General features: G+C 34.0%; 7 protein-coding genes across 14 annotated transcripts; 2 read left to right on the top strand and 5 right to left on the bottom strand.

Moving 5' to 3' along the window:
• Positions 1-124: 124 nt before the first annotated feature.
• On the bottom strand, positions 125-4,971 carry LOC149743173 (N-acylethanolamine-hydrolyzing acid amidase-like). Of its 3 annotated transcripts, XM_089882939.1 has the most exons (8): positions 4,835-4,971; positions 4,670-4,735; positions 3,378-3,758; positions 3,028-3,157; positions 2,671-2,835; positions 2,243-2,409; positions 1,994-2,123; positions 125-532 (listed from the first exon to the last, which is right to left on the bottom strand). In XM_089882939.1, the coding sequence occupies exons 1-8, from the start codon at positions 4,966-4,968 to the stop codon at positions 392-394; spliced, it is 1,314 nt and encodes a 437-aa protein (XP_089739065.1). In that variant the 5' UTR covers positions 4,969-4,971; the 3' UTR covers positions 125-391. The 3 variants fall into 3 exon arrangements, with proteins under 3 accessions (XP_089739065.1, XP_089739073.1, XP_089739082.1); XM_089882947.1 differs by lacking the exon at positions 2,671-2,835; XM_089882956.1 differs by lacking the exons at positions 4,670-4,735; positions 4,835-4,971 and adding an exon at positions 4,455-4,651.
• A 206-nt stretch (positions 4,972-5,177) lies between these two features.
• Positions 5,178-9,562, bottom strand: LOC149743172 (N-acylethanolamine-hydrolyzing acid amidase-like). Of its 4 annotated transcripts, none has more exons than XM_089883048.1 (9): positions 9,443-9,562; positions 8,231-8,377; positions 8,083-8,148; positions 7,742-7,942; positions 7,004-7,130; positions 6,605-6,769; positions 6,041-6,213; positions 5,697-5,826; positions 5,178-5,318 (listed from the first exon to the last, which is right to left on the bottom strand). In XM_089883048.1, exons 1-9 carry the CDS (start codon positions 9,466-9,468, stop codon positions 5,208-5,210), a joined length of 1,146 nt encoding a protein of 381 aa, XP_089739174.1. In that variant the 5' UTR covers positions 9,469-9,562; the 3' UTR covers positions 5,178-5,207. The 4 variants fall into 4 exon arrangements, with proteins under 4 accessions (XP_089739174.1, XP_089739178.1, XP_089739187.1 ...); XM_089883052.1 differs by having other exon boundaries at positions 7,742-7,930; XM_089883061.1 differs by having other exon boundaries at positions 8,231-8,332.
• LOC149743171 (N-acylethanolamine-hydrolyzing acid amidase-like) lies at positions 8,942-12,779 on the bottom strand. The gene is made up of 8 exons (XM_089883105.1): positions 12,369-12,779; positions 12,097-12,168; positions 11,609-11,794; positions 11,191-11,320; positions 10,712-10,876; positions 10,140-10,315; positions 9,844-9,973; positions 8,942-9,562 (listed from the first exon to the last, which is right to left on the bottom strand). The coding sequence occupies exons 1-8, from the start codon at positions 12,500-12,502 to the stop codon at positions 9,452-9,454; spliced, it is 1,104 nt and encodes a 367-aa protein (XP_089739231.1). The 5' UTR covers positions 12,503-12,779; the 3' UTR covers positions 8,942-9,451.
• A 155-nt stretch (positions 12,780-12,934) lies between these two features.
• On the top strand, positions 12,935-14,768 carry LOC149743170 (uncharacterized). The gene is made up of 2 exons (XM_089883263.1): positions 12,935-13,376; positions 13,463-14,768. The coding sequence occupies exons 1-2, from the start codon at positions 13,226-13,228 to the stop codon at positions 14,194-14,196; spliced, it is 885 nt and encodes a 294-aa protein (XP_089739389.1). The 5' UTR covers positions 12,935-13,225; the 3' UTR covers positions 14,197-14,768.
• A 61-nt stretch (positions 14,769-14,829) lies between these two features.
• LOC149743169 (myosin light chain 3, skeletal muscle isoform-like) lies at positions 14,830-16,517 on the bottom strand. Its single transcript, XM_089883528.1, has 6 exons — positions 16,387-16,517; positions 16,225-16,252; positions 15,992-16,135; positions 15,623-15,874; positions 15,279-15,340; positions 14,830-14,945 (listed from the first exon to the last, which is right to left on the bottom strand). Exons 1-5 carry the CDS (start codon positions 16,387-16,389, stop codon positions 15,300-15,302), a joined length of 468 nt encoding a protein of 155 aa, XP_089739654.1. The 5' UTR covers positions 16,390-16,517; the 3' UTR covers positions 14,830-14,945; positions 15,279-15,299.
• A 1,961-nt stretch (positions 16,518-18,478) lies between these two features.
• On the bottom strand, positions 18,479-24,621 carry LOC149743167 (myosin light chain 3, skeletal muscle isoform-like). Of its 3 annotated transcripts, none has more exons than XM_089883460.1 (6): positions 24,481-24,600; positions 19,507-19,534; positions 19,293-19,436; positions 18,851-19,102; positions 18,712-18,779; positions 18,479-18,592 (listed from the first exon to the last, which is right to left on the bottom strand). In XM_089883460.1, exons 1-5 carry the CDS (start codon positions 24,583-24,585, stop codon positions 18,739-18,741), a joined length of 570 nt encoding a protein of 189 aa, XP_089739586.1. In that variant the 5' UTR covers positions 24,586-24,600; the 3' UTR covers positions 18,479-18,592; positions 18,712-18,738. The 3 variants fall into 3 exon arrangements, with proteins under 3 accessions (XP_089739586.1, XP_089739594.1, XP_089739578.1); XM_089883468.1 differs by lacking the exon at positions 24,481-24,600 and adding an exon at positions 19,664-19,802; XM_089883452.1 differs by lacking the exons at positions 18,479-18,592; positions 18,712-18,779; positions 18,851-19,102; positions 19,293-19,436; positions 19,507-19,534 and adding exons at positions 23,211-23,407; positions 23,701-23,952; positions 24,124-24,267; positions 24,326-24,353 and having other exon boundaries at positions 24,481-24,621.
• Positions 20,851-22,902, top strand: LOC149743168 (uncharacterized). The gene is made up of 4 exons (XM_089883380.1): positions 20,851-21,252; positions 21,310-21,456; positions 21,688-21,812; positions 21,900-22,902. The coding sequence occupies exons 1-4, from the start codon at positions 21,079-21,081 to the stop codon at positions 22,144-22,146; spliced, it is 693 nt and encodes a 230-aa protein (XP_089739506.1). The 5' UTR covers positions 20,851-21,078; the 3' UTR covers positions 22,147-22,902.
• Positions 24,622-24,871: the final 250 nt, after the last annotated feature.

Here is a 24,871-nt window from a genome sequence, read left to right as displayed (position 1 = left end):
CTTCGTAGGAGCGACTTATTTTTTATTTATTTTTAACTTTCCCATTTTCTCACAAACCAACTGGCTCTATGTCAGTATAGTACTGCCTGTATGGCATGTTAGCTCTTTCCCTTTAGCAATTCTTGTGATTCTACTTACTTTTATTTAAAGAGTAATGCACAGTAATATATTATTTAACTTAAATTACTCTGACTATTTCACAAATCCAATGTAAGGCCATTAACGGTAAATAAGTAGCCACATATCTGAAAAAACCACATCAAATACAGTGCATTCGTATGATACAAAATGCACTGGCAAAACAAATCTTTTACACAAATTCACCACATCTCATACTAAGGTATATGTAGAAGATCCAAAAGCGCATAGTAGCACTTGCATATTGGTATTATTAAATGTGTGTGATGTTAGAAGTGGGTCTAGTTTTCTTTGGTGCATCATATCTAATAAGTGTTGAATATCTTCCTTTATCAGCTTGCATAATAACAGTGTAGACTGTGTCAAAGTTAAACACTGGTGGTGTACTTAATACCTAAAAACAGAGCGTTATAATGTATCTTGTCATCGTCTGGAAGGTTTAAAACAAACACATTTTTCTTACTTAATTGATCGAAATTACTAGAACTATATAGTGGGGTGGGGGGAAATGGGACACTTTGCCAGACAAGACATTTGTTTAATTTTCCTTTTCAAAAAATAATCTTACACAATTATTTGACAGCGTTATCACGACTTTATAAAGCTAGCGTTAAAACCTAAAACTGTTTTTAATTATTAAAAAAAATTGTTAAACAGAAACGCAAATTTTTTGAACCGGTGGAAAAATGCGAAATATTAGGGTGCTAATTTTGAATACTTGCTAAATCATGGTAAAGCCAATGAAATTTTGTAGTTTGCGAGTGTGATCGATTAAACTAGTTTCATAGCTTCATAAAAAAAACTGTCTTATAAACTAGTTTTAGTTTTGCGAAAAAAAGAGAGGAAAAAAAGCAGGGGTCAATATGACTTTAATTTGAAATAAAAACAACAAAATATCGTTCTAAAGTTATGTATATAAAGTCACTATATTACTATTAATATAACAATATATTTTAGTTTTGTGTCCCATCTTTACCTACATTTTAGTTTTGTAGGTTTTTATTGCTAAAATTTAAAAGGTTTGCTCTAAATTCAATAATTTATACCTCAGGGGTAATTAAAATATAATATATACTGATATAATAACAAGATAACATATGGAAAATATATTTGAAATTCAATCATTTGTACTTGGAGATAATTTATGAGAAGTGGCTTGTGCGAAAAAACAGCGTAGCAAGAAATTTGTAGCAAAAATGTAAACTTTATTAATAGTTATTATCAATTCTCTGTTATGACAAGTTTATATACATTTGTAGGATACAATATTTATTCGTTTATGTTCGAACATTAGTTACATTACCCATTGTCGTTCACACAATACCATCTTTTATACAAAAATCTAATGTATGTAACATGTTAAAAACTATAGCAGTAGGGCAAGAAAAAGAATGTTTAAACTTGATTTTTTAAAGGCATATAGTATTATTTCGTGTAATTTACGTATATTCCTACTTATAAATACACTTATTAATCAAAATTAACAAGGATTTTAAACTGTCCCATCTTATCTTGTGTTTTTTCTAATTTGTAAAATTTCACCTGTTGTGCAAATTCCTAAATTCCTCCTTGTTTGTTTTATTATTTTTTTGAAATGTTATCAATTAATAAAGAAATGATAGTTTCGCGGTATCACCCAAAAACCGTCATGTTTTTTGATTTGGGAAATATGTGCTTAAGTGTCCCATCTTCCCCCACTCTACTATAATATAAAAATATAATTCCAGAATGAAAGTCCCATGTATTTATTTATTAGTATATAAGGGTAAAATCTTTAAAAAACACTGGGCTGTGCGCTGAATACCGAAAATTTATTCTAGCTATTTATTTTACATCTAAAAACTGATACACTTACATTAAAAAGTTTTAAAGGGCTGATTCTATTCTTGCCAATTTTATTAAGCATTGTAATGGCAGCACCTCGACGATTGTCAGATGTGGGTACTGGGTTCCATGGGTCATAGTTAGTTTCCAATACATACCATCTAATATGCAACAAGGGTTTCATTAGAAATGTTTTAATTATACCATATTAATAATTGCATTGGTAAAAGGGGTATTTTTATGTTGGGCAGTTGCAGAGAAATTTTAAACGCTAAATTACCCATGTCGAGGAATTCCAACAACACCAATTGCCTCTTTTTGGCTTCGAACGATAATAACACCTTCTCCTGGTCGTACACCACCCAAAATAAAATAGACACCCCCCACTGTGCGAGTGCGAACCAAACTTAAAAGAGCACTATGAAAAGTTCTTTCTTTTTCCAGAACCTGCCAATAAAATGTGCTGTCAATAAAACTTATATAATTTTTCTTTGTTTTAGGGTCTTTAACTTACAAAACTGTAAACTGCTTATGGGTAACCATCTTTATAAGCTATACGTAAAAGTGTCAGTATAATATAAACAGGTTTAGTTTAGGTCTGATGTTTGAATTCCAAAGATATCTATTGCTTTAAAGTTGCAAAACATTAATTTTTATGTTTAAAGTTTAAGTTTGAATTATTATGAAGAAATAAATAAAAAATATTACAGTTCTCAGTTGGAAGAATGCAAATTCCCCTCCTTTGATAAATGACTGGATATTTTGGGTGATCTTTCCTACATTTCTTTGATCACCGCTCACAGTGTAAGCTTCTCTACGGTAACCAGTTGTTATGCCAATAAAACCCACAAAGGTTGTTCCAGTGAATACTGTCTGTCATGTCATAATGTAAATTGAAGACAAAACTTCATACATAAGTCAATTTTAAGAAAAGGTTAATCATAATTTAAAACTAAATAAATTAACAATAATTTAAATTAAAAATGATAATTACTATTAACATGTAATTTGACATCATATACTCTGAACAAGGTATGTCCAGCAATGTCAGTTGCTTTATTATACCTGGCCGTTCTTCTGAAAGTCCACTTCAATAGTTACACGTTTTAAATATTCATGTATAGTTTCATAGTCCATGTTCCGAGCATGTATCATTCTGTTGTTTTTATCCATTGCTACTATGCTTGTACATAACCTAATGAGATATAAAGTTAAAGAAAGGATTATTATTTTAAATTGGGAGAATTGTGAACAAGAAAATTACTATGAATTATTTTATTTGTGGATCAAAATAAGTGGGTGGGTTGATCAAAAGAAACCTCATTTACATTCAATATATTTTACACCAACTTTTGTGAAACCTGATTCAAGAAATTTAATTTATACAAATAAACTACAATCTATTAATAACTCACTTTAGATTTTGTAAATCACCAAACAGACTTGATCCATTTGCACCGGAAGATCCAAGTCTGCTTAAGATGCTGGAGCCCTTATTTTCAAGAGTACTAAGTAAATTTGAACCCCCAAGACTGCTGAGAATTTTTGATCCACTAAGTCCCAAGCTGTTCAGTAAACCTGTACCCTCTGACAGTAAGCTGGTCAAATGGAAATTGGTTCGATTGAACGCTGTAACGTCGTATACAATGTTTCCAAGTATAACATCACCCAAAGAAAGCCCTGTGTGATCGCTGATACCTTTCAGTTCATCAGCATAAGGTTGTGAAAAGTATGGTAAAAGCTTCACAGCCATCTCTTGAAGGATTGGTATTAGGCTTTTCGAACCAAGATAAACACTGGAAAATGAATTAATACATAAATATGGTAAATCATGTTGTTTTGTGCAAAACATCTGCATGAAAATTTGAGTTTTTCCTTTTCCATTACCACTTGATATGAATTTGAAGTTGTTATTTATATTCAAGAAGCCTTTAGTTTTGTACATGCAAATCAATTATTAAAAAAATCTATGTTTTAAATAATAAAAAATGTATTGAACGATTCAGTGATATATATACAATATCTCAAATGTAATAAATTGCATTTTTGATTTTTGCAAACAACTTGTACAAGCTGTTTGAATAATCTGTAGTGCGTGATAGGAGTATCATATTACATGAATGCTCTTTACTCCTTTAGACATCCTTACTTTGCTTTACAATGAAACATTTAATGGGATTTATATTTGTTTGATTTCGTTTTATGTTTGGCTTTTATCTTTCATCAAGCTATTATGTATCCATTCTATTTGTATGGACAAATAAAATAATAATACTAAGTATATCCATCGCTGTAGCACAATGGGTGTCTTTAACCTAGAGGTAATAGGTCCAATGCTCTTCGCTGCTATCGTTTTTGAGCATATGTGTCCTTGGGCAAGACACTAATGGGTTGTCTAAATTGTTAGCCATGCAGAAAACATCTTAAAAAAATATTCACCCACAAAATAAAATACACTTTAACTCGTAAGCTGGCACGAGGTGTGTGAATACCTGTGTTATAACGACTGTCGATTTCCGGCCACGCGAGGATAAAGTAAGTTCATTCATTCATACATGCAATAGCTTTGCAATATTGAGTGTACTCTTAAGATCGCTTATGGTTTAACTTTCTATGACATATAAACTAACATTGATGTTACAATATATCTACACAAATAGGTAGCCTAATGTCAATGAAAGTATATACAATGTAATTGGAAACTTACTTCATTAACTTATGAAGTGCTTTATATATATAAGACACATCATGTTGGTCCAGTATATGATTCCATCTGCAAAACAAGGTAAGAATATTTATTAAATAAAAGTAGTTTTTTGCAATGTTAGTTTTAATTGTTTTTTCGTTAACAAAATTTACAATATATCTTTACCTCTCGTAAGGTGGAAGATCCAAATTTAAAACGTGTCTTTTGGGTAGAAACCTCTTCTGCTCATTTTTGTGAATTGCTTCTACTATAACAAACCCAAATACTAATAACGTTAAACAGAAAATACTTTGCTTCATTATTTTGTTACTATTATGTATTTGCAGTTTTAACAGAATAACTTTGATCCAACTATCTATTACTTCCTTAGTAGTGCAGGCCTTTTCTTCCTGTCTTCTTAGAAAAAGCTGAGACTCGACCAGCTGGTACAAAAACTTGCAAATCTATTGAATGAAGATTAACCGCTTATTTTTCAATTTATTTTAGAATTAATATTGTAAATAAAGTAGATTTAGATTAAAAGAAGTTATTCCAGTATTTATTTTGGGGCATCATATCTAATCATGGTATGATAAACACTTGGATCGGCAGCACTCATGATGGTGGTATAAGTCGTATCTTTGTTAAACACCAAGTTAACCGAAAGTACCTGAAAAAAAGTAACACTGTTAATAGGATAAATGAATATTCATATAAAACACATGTTAAGTATCCATTTACCAAAGAATGGATTTGTGCATTGTATGTTTGGCTTAAGGCAATTCCTTTTTACTGTTAATATACAGAATCTTGTTTCAACAAAGTGCATAAATGAACAATGAACATCATACCTCCTGTGTATGACAAATGGTAGCAGATTTTAAAACAATTTATTACAGCGCATTTGCCTTGTAAATGTCGGTAAATTAAGTTCTGTATACAAGCCAATTTAAAAAGTATCCTATCTACCTTGTATCTACCCACTAATCTTTAAATAGAGAGAATATTGGTACAGAAATCAGAAAGAAATTCACTTAAAACTATTTACATTATATAGTTGTTCTGGGCTGAAATGATTTTTTCCAACTTTGTTCATTGCATTGATTGCAGCGTCTCTTCTATCATCAGTTGCTGGTGGTCTCAACCAGGGATCATAGTTTGTCTCAACAATGTACCAACTGTAATTTAAATTAACATTGTTTAGGAAGTCAAGTAACTTACATGAATCAGCTTTTATAATCTACCTTTATATAACTAAGACTCTTCTGCAATAGAACCCCACCTATACAGAGCTTAATTGATACATTAAAAATATGTTATAAACCAAAAACACTACTAAAAGATGAATGTTTCTTCTTTTACGAAATAAATCATTTATTAGTAAATAATGACCCGTGTTTTGATTGACCAAGAGTTGTAATGTTTGCAACTTTTCTTCCTTCTCGTATAACAATAGCGCCCTCTCCTGGATTAACTCCACTGACAATAAAGTAAACTGGAGCGATTGTTGGTGTTTCCACCACTTGGCGGAGAGCTGAGTCATAATCACTTGCTTGTTCCAAAACCTAGTGTGGAAATAATGCCCTTTAAGTGACAAAGAACAAAGCATAATAAATCAAACATAAATATGTATTCATGCATGCGTACATATTTTTGTAGTACTGCATGTGCATAGCGCAGCTTTACTGTTAAGTAGCATGTTGATACATGGACAAGCGGGGTTGCACAATTTATTATGCCCCCTAAAGCAGTTGTTTTATATATGATTTTTAAGAGCTAGAGCCACACAAATCAGAACAATATCATATGAGGTTCAAACTAAAGTTTGATAAAATGAGTGTAGGTTCAAGGCTTACTAAAGAAGCTTTTACTACTCAATTCAAAGCATAGAAGTTGTAATGTACAAATACCACTCCTATAACGAATAGAAATACAAAAATTTTATTTCTAACTTACTCTTCTTTCTGCAAAGAATGTTGGCCATGAGCTTTCCAATGCTGATAACAAGTTTCTCCAAATCTTTCCCGTGTTACGCTGGTCTCCACTAATTGAGAAAGCGTGAGGTTTAGAACCAGTGATCACGCCAATGTAACCTGCATATGTTGTTGCCATAAAGAGTGTCTGAAATAATGAAATGGATAAATGATATGAAAATTTGTTACACAAGTAAAAGAATGCTGAAATTAAAAAAATATTTTGACTTTACAGCTCTTCAAAATTCGTTTTTCTCCCATCATAGACTACCATATTATTTATTACTGTTGTCCTTCGTACAAAATTGAGCGGTTTTGTTTATTACATTTACTTTACAAAGATGTAGCTTCCATTGTTAAATTATACAAAAACAATTTTTACTTTTCCTCCTTTCTGAAAATCAACTTGAACTGTCAGATTCCTTAAAAAGTCTCCAAATTTGTAATCTAAGTTTCTCCCATGGATTATCTTTCCTGTTTTGTCCATGCCGACAATACTCGTACATGCTCTGTGATGTAATAATAATGAAAGATTTCTCTTATTTTTTAGTTTAAAATTAAATTAGCAGAAAAGATGAATTTTTATTAAAAGATTTAAATATGTCTACCCTGTTATTTTCTTAGTAAATTTATTTTTTGTGCACTATAATACTACAAATGATTTACTAGGAATTTATCTTTGCTACTGATTAATTTTGTACTTCACTACGTTGTCCGGCGACGTGGCATAGTGGTTAGCGCACCTGCCTGTAACCCAGGGGTAGTGGGTTTAAGGCTTGTCGCTGTTACCATTGTGGTCGAATGTGTCCTTGGGCAAGACACTTAACAGTAATTGCTCCAACCCAGTGGTCACTAATGGGTTGTCCAAATTATCAGTCATACAAAAAAAAATCCCCAAAAAATAATCACCCACAAAGTAAAATACATGGTAACTCGTAAGCTGGCACGAGGTGTTAAACCGTGTTATAACGACTGTCACTTTCCGGCTACACGAGGATAATAAGTTACATTCATTCACATGTTTTATACACACAGCTTATATGCTGCATTTTTCTAACAGCATCATTTTAAATTTTAATGTTCAAGTTTTAGGTATGTTTTATTCAATTCAACTCCTTACTTTATTCCACTGCTGTTAAACGCAGAAATGTCGTATATAATATTTACGAGAACTATGTCTCCCAGCTTCATATCAAGTACTTTACTTAATCCGCGTAATTCATCAGCATATGGTTGTGGAATGTAATCTTCCAAATTCTTAGCAATTTCTTCCACAATAGGAATCAATGCTTTTGATGGCAGGTACTGGCTGTCAAAAAAGCTATTATATTACTTTAATTTATTTTTCGTTTATTCTACAATGCAAAATGTTGATGTGTTTAAAAATGAGGGTACTCAGTAAAAAAAGCTTTTAAATGTAATACTTGGACATTATATCCCAATGCTCACACTGTAACTTACTTGTACAAAGTATTCAACCCTTGCTTGAGAACATTTGGATCAAAATGCTTTACAACATTTGTCCATCTGAAAAGAAAATCGCTCTAGTTTAAAACAAAATTTGGTGATAGGAAATAAAAATACGTATAATTGCAAAACAAGTTCTCACCTTTCTTGTGGGGGTAAATCAAGATTCAAAACAAAAGTTTTTGCCGGAACAGCTGCATTGGAAGATGGTTTGTCCATGCTACTAACTGCTGCCTCACCATGGCTGCAATAATGCACACAGAGTGCAACAAATATCACAAAAATCAACCTGATCATAGTTTGCATGTTGCTTTTACAAATGTAGCTCAGAATGAAAAGCAAACATTAAGGGTTCGTTGCACTAAGTCCAGGTGTAACAATCATTAATCAATGGTTGGGATTGGTAATCTTGTTTGTTTGGTACACACAAACAGCATTCAGTTTATTGTACCAACCTTGAGCAGAACATTATTAAACAAATTTGTTTTAATTATAGAACTAAAAATGAGCTTTTTAACTGTACCACACAATGACGAACTAAATATCAAGGCTAATGAATCTGAAAATCTTATTTCACTTAATTGTTATTCACCAAACAATTTTAAATGCCTAATTTGCAATAGTTAAAATCTTTCCAAAATATTTTTCTCAAATAGTCTCACAATGTTTTTTAACCCCTAAATTTTTTGTCGTAAAATATTTACCACACTTTTGTTTTTTTAAATTGCAATTTAGTCGCATTAAAAGTGAAAAACAGTCCCTGCTATGTGTTACATTTAATATCTAAGTAATTACACTTGGAATAATTCCTTTCATGATTTTAGCTAGTTCATTCATAATACAATCACCAAAGTATGTAATTCCATATTTAATAAACAATTAAAAATATAATAAACATAATCTAAAAGTAAGGACATAAATAAACAGATTGCACAGATTTATGGGTAAGGGAAGGTGAAATATTCAATAAAATATACTTGGTCAATTTATCTCTTACAATATCTGACATGTTTACACTTGTGGAACAAAAGTTTAAGTAAATAATTCTGCATAATTATAAAAAACAAAGAAAAAAACTGCATATATGATAAATTTTACCACCAGTCAATAAATGGTGTTGAAGGAGTCATGGAAGAGATTGCTCACTTTGATGTTCATAAATGTAAAATTTACCACATCATTCAAAAGTATTATTAGGTAGAATTTCTAATAAAGTAACTGTAGGTCAAAAACATATCTTTTATTTTATTTTAAAAATATAAACTTTTAAATAAAGTTTAAAATAAAATCAATAAAAAATGAAAAAAGTTGACAGTGAGGAAATTTAAGCAAAGTGGAAATTTAAAGTGTTTACCAAATAATTTCAGTTAGGTGCATCATATCTAATCATGGTATGATAAACACTTGGATCGGCAGCACTCATGATGGTGGTATAAGTCGTATCTTTGTTAAACACCAAGTTAACAGAAAGTACCTGAAAGAAAAATGTTGGACAGTGTAGAACAGGAAATAAATCCAGTGATTTTTACTTTTTACCAAAACTAGTGCACTGCTTTTAACCATACACAAAGAGAGCGTATTTTGCATGACCAGGCAAAAAATATTTATTGGTATTTTTATAAGCAATTTATAAGGTACAGATAGTATATGGTAAATACTTAACACAAACACTGCTTCCAATTATATATAATTTTATAGTAAGAACGTATAATGGTAAAGAATTATATTTCAGAAATTCACTTCAAAACTATTTACATTATACAGTTGTTCTGGGCTGAAATGATTTTTTCCAACTTTGTTCATTGCATTGATTGCAGCGTCTCTTCTATCATCAGTTGCTGGTGGTCTCAACCAGGGATCATAGTTTGTCTCAACAATGTACCAACTGTGAATTAGTAAGAACTGTGTTTAGTTCAAACACCAAGTAATTTTAGAAAATATAAAAAAAATAAAAACTTCAATGTAATATTTGAATGAAAGAATGTAAAAAAATTCTTAAAAATACTGATAACTTAAATAAATTAGCAATACTATTTATTTTCACAACTCACGGGTGTTTTAAGTCACTTCCTAGCAATGAAACATTTGCAACTTTCCCACTATCTTTCACCACAATTGCACCTTCCCATGACTTCACACCTCCTAGTATAAAATAAACAGGGGCTATTGTGGGGATGTTGATAGCCATCTGTAACGCTTCCTCATAGTTTCTAGCTTGCTCTAATATCTGTGGAATTCCTCTGTTAAATATTTCCCAAAACAATAATTTCAAATTTTAAACACCTCTGTGTTTACACTTAATTGTATAATTCGCTTATACAATCAGCCACCATTACTTACCTTCAATTACTAAGCAATGATTTATGTTAATTTGTACTAAACATTTAAACAGTTCTCAAAAAGGTAATACTAGTTGTGGTATTGCGTTCTCATAGGAAATTTTCATTAAACAAAAATGTATTCCATTTTCCTTATTTATTTTCTGATCTGAACACAAGGTATATTAAACAGGCTCTCATATTTAATTGTTAAAGCCTACTACTTTGCGAAACATTCTTAGCATTTTGCACTGACATAATAACACTATAACACGTTAGGTAATAAAAACTTGTCAAATACAAACCATTCTCTGAGCGAAAAAAGTTGATTTTCCACCATTTAAAGCAGTAAGGATATTTTTCCATAATTTTCCTTTATCTCGTTCGTCACCTGATATAGAGAATGCTCCATGGCGACACCCAGTGATCACACCAATGTACCCAACATATGTGGTTGCCATAAACAAGGACTAAAGACAAAATATTGTTTTTTGTTATAGCTTGGTTTGGTATCATAGTCTTAACTTTTAAAAACACATGCACTCTGCCCAAATATTTTGAATTTCAATGATCACCGAAGACCTAACAATAATTACATTGGACCACCAGCTTTATATCTTAAAAAAACTCTGTAAAATATACAGTAGTCGAATCAGTCGATTGAAAATTACAATTCTAACAATAGTTTCATAAAGGTATTTCTAAATTAGTTTTAATAAATGACATCAATAAACTGCTGGGGAGCAGTATGTTTGTAATTGTAACATCCTTGTTTTGTACAAACCTTTTTATTTCGCTGAAAATCGACTTGTATTGTGATTTCTCTTAAGTATTTAGGTTGCATTTGATAATCAAGGTTTCTTCCATGAATTATTTTATTCTGTTTGTCCGAAGCTACTATGCTTGTACATGCTCTGTGGATGAACAGGTTACCTGAGATTAGAATTGGAAATGTATATAATTGTAAATGGCTAAACTGCAGCTATTCATTAAGATGTAGCACAGAGTTTTTCTGGATAACAGTAACACCAATTGGTTTACTTAAGAACAAAACAAATTAAAATAATAGTGTCTTTCTTGTGACCTGTATAACTTTGTTTTATGTATAAAAGATTGGTATGTGAGTATAGAATTGAGTAGAGTAAACTTAGATTTTAAACCACTATATTTTTAAACAAGTGTCCTTAATTTAAAAAAATTACTTTGAACTTGAATCATCATAGGCTGTGAAATCGTAGAGAAGATTTAAAATGACCAGATCACCAAGTGGTAGACCCAACGTTGAACTTAAACCACGCAATTCATCAGAATATGGAAGAGGAAGATAGTCATCTAGTTTTGCACCAACACCTTGCAGGAGCTCAATCACTTCAGGTTTCACCACCGACCTATAACAATATTTGTTACAAATAAACCATACAAGAGACACTTTTATTTTAATTCCCTCTTATGTTCATGTACATTTTCATACGACAATAATACAATTGATTTTGAATATCTGTCCTCTTTTATTATTATTGTTCAAAGATACAATAATGTATGCTGCATACTATGCAAGCTATATGACATCCTTGATGGTTATATTATTGGCTATCACACTCTTAAATATTTTTTAAAGGATTTTCAGTATTGGATTGAAATTATCATTATTTTGAGTAGAATAAAAGTTTGGTATGTTGAATATACTTACTTGATTAAAGCATTAATAATCTCCCTTCCCTTGGTTAAGTTGAATCCACATGAACTAGTGAAGTTGTTCCATCTGAACAAAAATGGGTCAGTTTTTGATTAGTAGGATTTTGGTTTGTTTTATATTAAACAGTTAACTTTTTCAAAAGGTGAAGAATCCCTTGGTTTTATTATTTTACACAAGCAACACTAAGTAATACATGTTTTAATTAATGTGACAATGGATTATTTAGCGTGATAAGACTCTGGTACAAGTTATATCCCATAGAATACCTCTGCAATGGTGGTAGATCAAGATTAACCGTGCAAGTTTTAGCAGGTTGTGCTGCCTGTCCACTCCCTTTTACCGAAGTTGTAATGTAAAACAAGAGCAGAAGACTAAATGTCAAACGCTTGATAGTTAACATGTTCACGATTGGATTTACTATTTCGACGTGTTTCCTACATATAGTACGGCTTTCTTGTTCGTTTTCCTATGAAAGAAGTTTTCGTTTGCAAAATGTTCCTTTTACGTTTATCTTAAAATTGTTGGGCTGAAAGCTATCAGCTCAAAACATTTTATATACGGACTCTGGCTACGAGGTGTACGGAAAAAAAGCTTGCTTACGCAACAGATTTTCAGTCAAAACAAAGCTTTTTAATCGCTGTTATATCTGCTTAGTGATAGCACATACAATGTCTAGTTTGGTACTACTAGTACCGAAGCGCGAATTCGCAAGGAAAAAAGGAGCGCACGTGACATGTCTTGCCCAAGAAAACATAATCGCACGACAGTTTGTCTAAAACGTTCTGTGTGTTGGCCGTTGTCTGTTTTGTAAGAAATTAGCGAAGAGTTTGAGCAAAATTAACTATTCTGTGTTGTGTATATTTAGTTACAAAATATAATTTGCGGGTTAAAACAGCAAGTTTTAACACAGTTTTATGTTTATTCTTGAACAGACAAAGAAATGATTCGGAGAGGGCAGACATGACAGAACGTTCGCTTTTCACGACGCAACATAGATGTCTGGACCATGTCATTTTGGGCGTTGGGGAGTTTAACTTAATTGCATTGCCCATTATGTTCTTTAGGATTCACGTTTAAATACTGTACTCCTTTGTTTATGTTTAATTTTAACAAACCATAAACAATGATGAAGGGAGACCATGGATTTAATGTTAATTTCGTCAAAATGATTGAACGGCATGAAGTTTTGTATAATCCGTTTTCGGAACAATACAACAACAGAGAAATACAAACTGAAGCTTGGCTTGCTATTGCTCAAGAGTCAAATGAAAGTGGTAAAATGCAAATATTTCTGTATAATTTGGTTTCTTGTATCAAGTTTAAATTGACAAAATTCCATTAACACTAACCCGTTTTTTAGTTCAAACATGTAAAGAGCGGTGGGTAAATCTACGAGCAAGTTTTTGTCGTCACCTTCGAAACCAAAAAAATGGAAGCGCTCAAGGTCGGAAACCGTACTACCTTGCAGATCACATGCAGTTCCTGATACCATTTACCCGCAGTCAGCCTATTCAGGACGAAGAAGATTCTTTCAGCAGGCATTCTCCAAGACCGACCATGCTGGACAGCAACGAGTTTGATTTCTCGCAACCGGTACAAAGATATCCAGCAGCCGACTTAGAGATTGAAGTTATAGAAGCATCGGCACCTTGGAACTCAAATTTTGGAAAACAGTCCAGTACGTCTAGACTCTACGAGAAGACAAGCCCTCCACCCAGCACAGTTCCGAAAATTGAAGATGATAAACCACTAGTCTTCAATAAGTTCTCTCAAAGTCGAGGGAATAAAAAGCGCAAGCAGCACACTCAAGAATTCCCCGACAATGGTTCCTATAGTTTCCAAGCAAACCCAAATACTTTCACAATGACCAACGAAGATGATGCAGATGTATCATTCCTGAAGAGCTTGCTGCCCGACATGAAAAAAATGAGCGACCGTCAAAAATGTCGGTGTAAACGGCTCATGCTTGGTGTAGTTGACGATGTGCTGTACGGCTCAATGGACCCCACAACATCAAAACCTTCAACTGCAAGTTTGTCCCAGGAAAAATTCCTTCGAAGCACGCCCTTATCGTACGGTTCTAACAGCGAATAACTGTGCCTCTAGATTTTGATCAATCAGTCGTCTTATCACTGCTTTTTTACCGTGTATTAAGTATGTTTCAAATATTTAGATTTTGTCGTATAATCACGCACGTTATATTAAACATGAGCAGTCGTCGCTACAAGGCTTTGGAAAGTCGCCCGAAGGCTTAAAATTATAAACGTGTCCATAATCATGATACTTTTATGTGCGAGAGAAAGCTTATACAAATTTGCGACAGACATTGTTCGTCGTCGAGAAAACCGACAATGGCAATATCATGACGCCTATTTTTCATTGAAACACGGCCTTTTTTACAAATTTCCTATGGTTATTTTACTTTGTTGGTCGAATAACTCATTCGCTCAACTAAAATATGTTTAAAAGACCCCGAAATGTAATAAACATATCAGTAGCCTTCGTTCTTAACGTGTTTGGGCCCAAGTCCTTTGCCAAAGCTCTCATAACGTTTGAGCGCGCGTCCCATACTGATCTCTGCCTTATATATATGGTGGGGGAAGATGGGACACCTTTTCATTCTCTTTTCTTGTCCTATTTGTTAGTAAACAAAGAACATTCATTCATCCGTAGTGTATTAACTGGCTTAAACTGTTGCATCATACAATTTCAACACCGTAGGAAACATAATGATGAAACATTAGGGATTTTATTATAATTTACGAATAATTTCTCAACACAATATTTGGTGTCGTCATTGATTTAGTCCATTTCATTCTTGAATTCTCAACTGTTGAAAAGTCCTAAAAATATATGGGTATAAAGTATAGGTTTATATGATGCTGCTTAGCCTACAGAAGCATAGTTTTAAAATAATGATTTTTCACGTGTTTATTACATTTTTTCCGAAGTACTCTGGGGTAATATGGGATAACTTTAGCACATAATATCCAAATATCCTGATCATGTTTTAAACAATTAACAACGGTCTGTGGGAGTCGTGAGGATACGGCTTTATAATCATTTGATTGTTCTCTGTTTACTACCAAATGGGACGAGAAAATAGAATGCAAACGTGTCCCATCTCCCCCCACCCCACTATATAATAACTTTATTACTTCAACAACAACTTTTACCTAAATTGTTACTTGGTCGTCTTATTCAGCTTTTTTCTCTTCCAAGAGGTATCGGCAGAAAGCTAAGAAATACATGTCAGGTTATAAGTTTATTATGGTATAAGGGGTAAGATAAAAACCTTCTATTCCACATTTCCTACTTTTTAACAAATAAAAAACACTCTTTTAGTCGTGGGATGCGGTAATATCATTCTGTAAACTTCCTAATTTTCCAGCAAATGGGAAGGTGTAACATAAAATAAAAGCTTGCCTCATCTTTCCCAACCTACTATTTAACAATGGGCACTGCATACCTCAAACTGTTGACTTGCATGTCCCTACTTAGATTGTAGGTTTATACTTACTGTCGATGTTGATTGAACCATTCATATCTTCCTGACCGTCCATGCAAGCACTGATTTCTTGTGTTGTCATCTTCTCACCAAGGGTTCGAAGGACGTGTCTAATCTCAGCTCCCATAACTGTTCCGTTACCTTCCTTGTCGAAAACACGAAGACCTTCAAGGATATCATCGTAAGTGCCTTCAGTGAATTCAGTAACCAACTTGGTGTACACTGGAAGGAACTCTTCGATCTTCAATTTCTTGGCAGCCATATCTATAAGATATAAACATTTTATATAGGAGTATTGTATGTTAGCTACCACCGCGTTTAAAACATTCACCACCACCAGCAGAGCAAAAGAGGAACGTCTTGCCATAACAAAAGACAAACCTTCTTTCGATGGGTTTCCAAGAGCGTTCTCTACATCTTCAATGGTTGGGTTAAGGTTAATGGCTCGGAAAACATCTCCAACTTGATCGAATCCAAGTTCCATCTCAGTGGTTCGGCAGAAGATTTCATAAGCTTCCTTGATTTCTGATAGATAAGCATGACGTTAGTTTTTAATCACCAGCATTAAAACAGCCCTTTAAAATTAGGGCTCTTAACACTATTGGTTGTCTTACCTTCCATACGTTCTTCTGGGATTTCTGCCTGTAGACAAAATCGACAGTTGTTATTAAGTTTTAGGCTTATCCTACATAAAATTCTAAACAATCTAAACTAGTTTTATCGGTATGGTATATTACTACTGGTGCTTCCCCAGCAATGCATACAACTACACTTACCATTATAATAGTTTATCGTCTTGAAGGATGTTTGATGCTTGCTAGATTATGCTTAAGCAGAACTGAATGCTGTTAAACTTCGACCCAGCGCTTTTATAACAGACATAATGACCTGATATATGACGTCATCAGAATAGACAGGCGGAATTAGTGACGTGAGAACAGGCGGTGGAAGAAATTTGATTAGTTGTGAACAAAGCTGTTTCGCTTTGGTCGGGTGATTATGTGTTTCTTCTGGTCCTTGAACGCAACCAGCATGAGCCTCGAAAAGTAAGAGTAAAGTTTTGAGCGCATATTTATTTAGTCACGTTCTTGGATACTACACACTTTGCGAATGGAAAATGATTTTTAAATATTTCGAAATTAAATTTGTATAAACAGTTTTACACTAAAAAGTGTATTGTATGGTGAAAAGTTCTTCACTTTTCACCATACAATAACATTGTGTATTAGCATTCATAATGCTACCAATATGTACCATCGGGGTATTCCTTACGTGTTTGGCATTATGTAAAACCCATTAGGTGACCATATGGTAAAAACAATAACCGCTGTGTATTATGTTTAAAAATAAGGCACGTCAAAAATGACAACAGCATTAAAATTTAAATCTAGCATTCTCAGTTACGAGACGATCACTCTTTACCGTAGTTAAGATCCTCTATAGTAGGACGAGTTAAAATTGGACATATTTTATTGTGTTTCATTTAGTAGTAAACAACAAATTGTTGGAGAATTATAAAACCGTAGCCCAGCGACTTTAAATGAACGTTGTTAACAAAACACGATCAGGAAATATGGGGCTCAAGTGCTAACCGTATATTCCATTTTACCCCAAAGAACTACATGTAGGTACATGTGGATTGTTGCAAGAGATGTATACAGAGAGTCTTTTCATTTAGGCTATTAACATAAGAAACTTGGTTGAACGTGAATACGGAAAGTATGTGACATTGAGAATCGTTTATCGAAACTTGATTGAGGCCCAGATCGACTCAAAGTGTCAATCACATGTTTTGGTATCAGCACTCTTAGTTGTCTTATTATAATAGCAGATTTAATTGACTATAAGTTACTTATATTAGTAGGTATAGTTTAATAGATCTAATGATCACGAGCGTTTTAAAATTTGGAAATGCGTAACACATGACTGTTTATTGTATATAACTCTATCCCTCTATTACAAGAGTCATCAGTTTGTGTTACACATTCAAACTCCAAATCAGTATAACAATCCAATTAACGTATATATGTGGCTTGCCAGTAGATGCTTGTAGTATGTGTTTTGCTATATACGCCCCGTGCTGACGGGCGTATACGTATCGCTGTTCAATACATTTATTGGTAATGGCCGTAACACAGTTGTCACAAGCGAATTGTCAAAATCGCTAGTTACAACCAACCTTACAACCAGAGCTGAATATTTTAGACCAGAGATGCTGAAGAAGTTAATTTACACATCAAGCTAATTAATAAAGTTTCATTTATGTTTATAGTGACGTTTTGCAGTTACCGAAACATCATTCTAATAAACATAAAGTGTGCAACAAATTGCTCAAGTTTTCCGGTCGGTTGAATGAATGAATGAATGTAACTCAGCAGTAATTCTCACATTGCGAGGCAACGACTGAGTATTCTGTACAGCTTGTGCCGGCTTACTATAGTTACCTTACCTAACTGTTTTATAATATATGATTTACAGTTTATAAAACCGATAAATGACAATGAGTTAAAGAAATTACAGTTAAGGGCTGTTATGCCCAATTACACATAAGGCGACATTGGTGGCTCATATTTTGGATATTATGTACTGATGGTGTCCCATCTACCCCCTTATACTGTATACGCAATCTGAGTCTGGTCACAGCGAATACAATGTCTGCATAGTGTCCGTCCTAATCCTATACACAATTCAGTGCAATTGAAAGTTTGGAAGCGTATTAACTCAATTACTTTATTGAACTATATACCCTTGAAGGTTAAACTGATTGACTAGCACCAGTAACATAATTCCAATCATTATTACATGTTTTTGTAATGTTAAGACCGACTATGCATTTCTTTTACAATCGTAACATAACAGCAGCAAAAGTGATGTCAAATGATTCAATTTTATTATAATTTACGAATAAACACAATTAAATAAACAAGCAACGTGTCGATTTTGAAAATCCATTTAAATCTTGATTTCTTGATTTAAAAAGACCTGAAAAACAATGTGATTGTTAATGTATATACGCATTTAGTAAACAGTTTTAAAAGAATATTGTTTTCGCATGTAGTTTAGCATAATTTTAATTCTGTATTTCGTTTTTTTGCACATACCTTTACTTAAACCGCCCCTTTGCCATCCTATTCAGCTTTTTTCTCTTCCAAGAGGTATCGGCAGAAAGCTAAGAATAAATCAGATTGCAGTTGTTAGTAATGTTATAATGACCAGCTATGCATAAAGCCGGTCACTTACTATCAATGTTGATTGAACCATTCATATCTTCCTGACCGTCCATGCAAGCACTGATTTCTTGGGTTGTCATCTTCTCACCAAGGGTTCGAAGGACGTGTCTGATCTCAGCTCCCATAACTGTTCCGTTACCTTCCTTGTCGAAAACACGAAGACCTTCAAGGATATCGTCGTAAGTGCCTTCAGTAAATTCAGTAACCAACTTGGTGTACACTGGAAGGAACTCTTCGATCTTCAATTTTTTGGCAGCCATATCTGTAAGATATAAATATGTTTTATAGGAATTATCGTACGTTAGTTACCATAGCGTTTAAAATTGTTCATCGTCAGGCGTCAGCCATTTCGTTAAAGTGCATCTAAACCAGTGGGGCAGCAAAATTTTTCTTAAGATGCTAAAGTATTCGACTATGCCGGAGAAGCGTCTTGCCTTGACAAAAATACAAACCTTCTTTCGATGGGTTTCCAAGAGCGTTCTCTACATCTTCAATGGTTGGGTTAAGGTTAATGGCTCGGAAAACATCTCCTACTTGATCGAATCCAAGTTCCATCTCAGTGGTTCGGCAAAAGATTTCATAAGCTTCCTTGATTTCTAAAGAGTATAACATAATGTTATTTTGGTTGTGTGCGTACAGGTTGACATTTTAGTTTGTCCTACGTACCTTCCATACGTTCTTCTGGGATTTCTGCCTGTAGAAAAGTTTAAGACGTTGTTAAAGACTTTGAAAAATAGTAACTCTAGTCAAATGTTAGATGCCATTATTTAATACATGAATAAGGTTTAAAAAAGAGCCAAAGCATCCGTACAAAAGGTCTTACCATTTTACTGTTTGAGGTGATTAAAGAAAGTCTTGAAAGAAGATTGATGCTTGCTGAAAGATGCTTGAGCAGAAGTGGATACTGTTAAACATGAAGCTGGGGCTTTTATAATAGTCACCGATGACCTGAGGTGTGACGTCATCAAAAGCGGCGTTTGTTACGTGAGAACAGGCGGCATTGTGATGACAGTCCAAAAGCCAATGACCGAAAGGGATAAACAGATGTTGCACAAGCAGCGAGTAGTCTGCTATATAGTGTTAACAGCACTTCAGGGAAAAGTAGATGTAATTTTAAAACATGCGCATCAGATCGCATATAAAAGTCCATCTATATTAGCTTCTGTATACAATATGCACCACTTCCACCATATTCTCTCTAATGTTTGCTCAATTGTTATGCTTTTTGGTTTTATGTGTTTTTCATAACTGATTGTAGTCCTGTTGCTTGCATTAATCGTTATGACTTGTACTAATTCATGTGTATTGTTCATGAACGTTATTGCATCGAGTTATTTCCTGACGGTGTCGCGGAAATCTGGTTCCCAGCATCGGCTACACGGAACATTTTTATTAGAAACCTATAAATCGTGTTCCAAACGAAGACTACTCGAATACATACACACACATACATATATATATAGTTAGTTTATTTTATTTAATAGGAAAATGTATGTTTGTCGTCCTTTTTCGTCGTTGATGGCGTGTTATTAATACAGAAATGTACAAATATATCGCATCCAAACCTTTTATTTTTAGTCGAAACCAGAGTTCTAGATTCTCATAAAATAGGTAAAAGGATCCGGTGGAAATCAGTTTTGTAGGGGAGCCAGATTTCTGCGACACCCGAAGCACGACTGCTGTTGTGTGATGCACCTCGTCCTACACGCTTTCCTTCACTTGAACATAATTGTACGATTGGTTAGTTCGTTACGCTTGGTTAGTTCTGTACTGTGGTTGTGAACTTGATTTTAGTCGAGTTAACTTTAACTTAATGCATATATTTTTAGTTCTATTTACTGGATGCACAGTAGCATCTGCCAGTCAAAGTACAAATATTTTAATTGCAATCTATATAACTATATAGGGGTTAAGTTAATTTTCTTTAGCTTGCGTTGTTTCTAATGAGTTGTCTTTAGTATTTCTGGTATAACCATAGTATACTGAAGTGACTTCAGTATACTATGGTATAACCGCAAAATCCAAACGGATGCAAAAGCGAAGTTACTCAAACATATAGGAAATGGGAGACAGCAGTGACCATAACGACAAAACGCATTTACATTTTTTATGTTCAAGTTACTGCAACCAGCAGGCAAGGATTGCGTATGCGCGTGTTTGAACGCATTATATTCTTAACATTTCGGGACATTTTCTTTGCGTTATTCTTAAAGCTAATATGTTAGTCTAGTTTAGTGTATGGAACAAAACATGGAAAGAAAAACTCAAGTTGTGTATAGACTGCTAGGTGATGACGACATTAATGACGTCATTGAGCTACTGATCGAGCATTACTTACCCTATGAACCAATGTCCAAATGCCTTTCGTTGACCGATGAAGAAATGCGATGGTACGCTGATGACGTAGCTAGGGTGAGTGGGGTTGTGTTGCAAAGATTATGGGAATTGTTAAACTTCATTCAATTACAGGACGTGGTGCCGCAGGGTGTGAGTATTGGGGCATATGACAGTTTGAGCAAGAAAATGTGTGGTTTGTCGATGGGGAAACTTAAATGTTACAAAATCCCAAGTTTCAGAAGGAGCAAAGTTCCGGAAAAAGTTCTATATATGCAAAGAGTAAGTATGTAAATGTATAGCGAAAATGTTAAAGAGGGATATATGCTGATCTTCAAGAGTAAAAAATGAATACCTTCTGCTCAGTATTTGGGTACTTTTAAGAGTATAGATACATGATAACTCATAAGCCGGGATAAAACAGAACACTTCCCTGCCCCACCAAGTCGGAAAGAACTTTGTGCTGCCACCAGAATCAGTGAATTAAACAACAGCAGCTTCCTCTTTATTCAGTTTGAAGAGTGGTCAGAATCAAGTTTAGAGGAAGATCTCGATAGTAGCAACTTCGTAATTGGTGATCTCAGTGTAGTTTCGTCCGAATATTCAAATCAAGGAATCGGCACAGAACTCGCGAAAAGGTTGGTAGAATTATTTTCTGGTTTTATTGAGGAAATTTTAAATAAATATAAAGAACGTTTGTTTTTTTTACTTTACGTCTCATGCAGACATGCGGAGTTTTTTGTAGAACGGGGGTTTGATTTTTGTGTCGGATTTTCAACGTCAGTAAAATCAATGGGTATCGTCCAGAGATTGGGATACAAATGTATAAAGAAGATAGACATGACAAGTTATAAAGATCCATATACCGGTGTTGCTGTGTTTGCTCAAGCAGAAGCGAAAGACAACTGTGTTCACGTGATGGTAATAGACCTACAGAAGCCAAGATCGAATAAATTGAAGAGCAAACTATGAGTACTATATTAGAACTGTTTCATTTTATTTAAAACTAAGACAAACACCAGCACGCATTTGTATTTGTTACCTTTCTTGTTGCAACGCTCTGTAAAGACAGAATTTTCTTGTAATTATTTGCATGTGCCTGTTGTAAATATATATGGTTGTGCAGTCGTCATTTCGGTCATACTGAATACAGAGATACTGTCCGTTTCGGTGTTATCAAAACAGACATGCGATGTTTGTTGTAATCTGGTAATGGCAACAGCACTTTCACGGCAATATACAGTAGGGTGGGGAAGATCGGACACCTTCTCAATCTATTTTCTTGTCCCATTTGGCAGTGAGTTAAAAAAATTGTAGAATTACAAAACCGTATCTTTACGATTTTCATATATAGAACGTTGCTATTTGTTTTAAATAGGATAAGTCTATTTTTTGCGATTTCTGGTATAGTGTGTGTACAGCTTGTCTTGAGATACTTTCCCCATTACTATTTTTTGTCTTAAAAAGATCCATATACCGGTGTAGCTGTGTTTGCTCAAGCAAAAATGAAAGACAAATGTGTTTACGTAATGGTAAAGGACCTACAGAAGCCAAGATCAAATAAATTGAACAACAATATTTGAGTGTTGCATTGGAACTGTTCCTTTTTTTACGCTTAGACAAAGACTGGCAACTATTCTTATTTATTATCATTCTTGCCGCAACGCGCATAAGCATTTCTTGTAAATATGTGTAATTCCACTGTATTATTATAAAACGCCTTTTTCATGTTATGCGCTGCCCGCTGTAATTTGTTTTTTTTAAATATAGATATATTAGGGTTGGGAAGGACATGACACCTTTGGCACATAATATCCAAATATTCCGATCGTGTTTTAAACAACCACGGTCTATAGGGAAGTCGCGAGGATACAGTTTTATAATTTGTCGAATGTTCTTTGTTTACTGTCAAATGGGACAAGGAAGTAGAATGTAAAGATGTCCTATCTTTCCCCACCTTACCACATACAACAGCGACGCTTTTACATATACGTGATGTATTTGTACAAGCTTTAGAATTAGTTACCAACCGGTCGTTTTAATATTCTTTCATTGTCAATTTATTTAAACGTTTACAAAATCATGGTTCGAAAACGCTTTTTACTTTTAAAAAATAAATAGCAACAAAATTAATTGGTAAAAACAAAACGACTTTAATAAAGAAAATTGTCGGCTGTTTATTCGAAAGTTGATTATTCGGCTTTCTTTTCCTCCAATAGGTATCTGCAGAAAGCTGAAAAGAAAGGAAATTGTAATCATACAAATAACTTGTGAACACTACAGGAATTTAATGCTGAACAGTACGGTGTGGGAAGACGAGACACTTTTAACACATGATTTCCAAATCCTGGTCGTATTTTAAACAATTAAGGAGAGTTCATGTGAATTATGAGGATTCGGTTTAAAATTCTATGAACGTTCTTTGTTTACTACCAAATGGGCCGAGAAAATAAAATGAAGAGGTGTCCCATCTTCCCCCACCTTACTTTATATTAAAACTGCAATTTATAAGAAGCCAGCACTTACTATCGATGTTGATTGAACCATTCATATCTTCCTGGCCGTCCATACAAGCACTGATTTCTTGTGTTGTCATCTTCTCACCAAGGGTTCGAAGGACGTGTCTGATCTCAGCTCCCATAACTGTTCCGTTACCTTCCTTGTCGAAAACACGAAGACCTTCAAGGATATCGTCGTAAGTGCCTTCAGTAAATTCAGTAACCAACTTGGTGTACACTGGAAGGAACTCCTCGATCTTCAATTTCTTGGCAGCCATATCTGTACACAAAGTTATAGCCTACATTTGACTAAATGTCCCATGAATAAAAATTATTTGACTTGAATATGACGCTAAACTCGACGAAGTTTTTAGACATCTGGCTGATTTGGGGCTTAAGGACGACAGAGTATATACTGTACGTTTTCGTATTCGGTCGTTTAAATACAAACCTTCTTTTGTTGGGTTTCCAAGAGCGTTCTCTACATCTTCAATGGTTGGGTTAAGGTTAATGGCTCGGAAAACATCTCCAACTTGATCGAATCCAAGTTCCATCTCAGTGGTTCGGCAGAAGATTTCATAAGCTTCCTTGATTTCTAAAAGTTTGGTGACGTTAGTCCTATTATATAGGTATAGAAGTCTAGCTCATCCTACCTTCCATACGTTCTTCTGGGATTTCTGCCTGTAGACAAAAAACACGAAATTATTATCGATAACATCTTAACACGTTAGTAACACTAGTCACGAGTTAGATGTGCTATTTCTTTAAGAATAAAGATAACCTAAACATCCGTGAAAGAAGACTTTACCATTTTGAAAATAGAGTTGGTTGAACAAAGTCTTGAAAGAAGATTGATGCTTGCTGGAGGATGCTTGAGCAGAATTGGATACTGTTCAACATAAAGCTGGGGCATTTATACTTTCTGCGGTGACCTACAACGTGACGTCATCAACAAGTCTCACGTGCGATAACAGGCGGTTACGTGACGACAAGGTCAGATCGAGTGTAGACTTGTAGATAGATTCTATTACCTTCGCAATCCTATATTAAAGATTTTGCATTTATATGAAAATTTTAACGTTTTTTTTTGTATGAGTTTTTTTGAAAACCGGATTTTTTCGTATGTACGCTATAATGTGGCCGCTAGATGGTGTAAAGAGTTCAAATAGTTCACATCCTCGCGGTCACTCGGATTATGC

Source organism: Ciona robusta, chromosome 1 (assembly GCF_009617815.1).
Source record: "Ciona robusta chromosome 1, ASM961781v2".
NCBI classification, from domain to species: Eukaryota; Metazoa; Chordata; class Ascidiacea; order Phlebobranchia; family Cionidae; genus Ciona; species Ciona robusta.
This window is presented reverse-complemented; position numbering and strand designations above follow the sequence as displayed.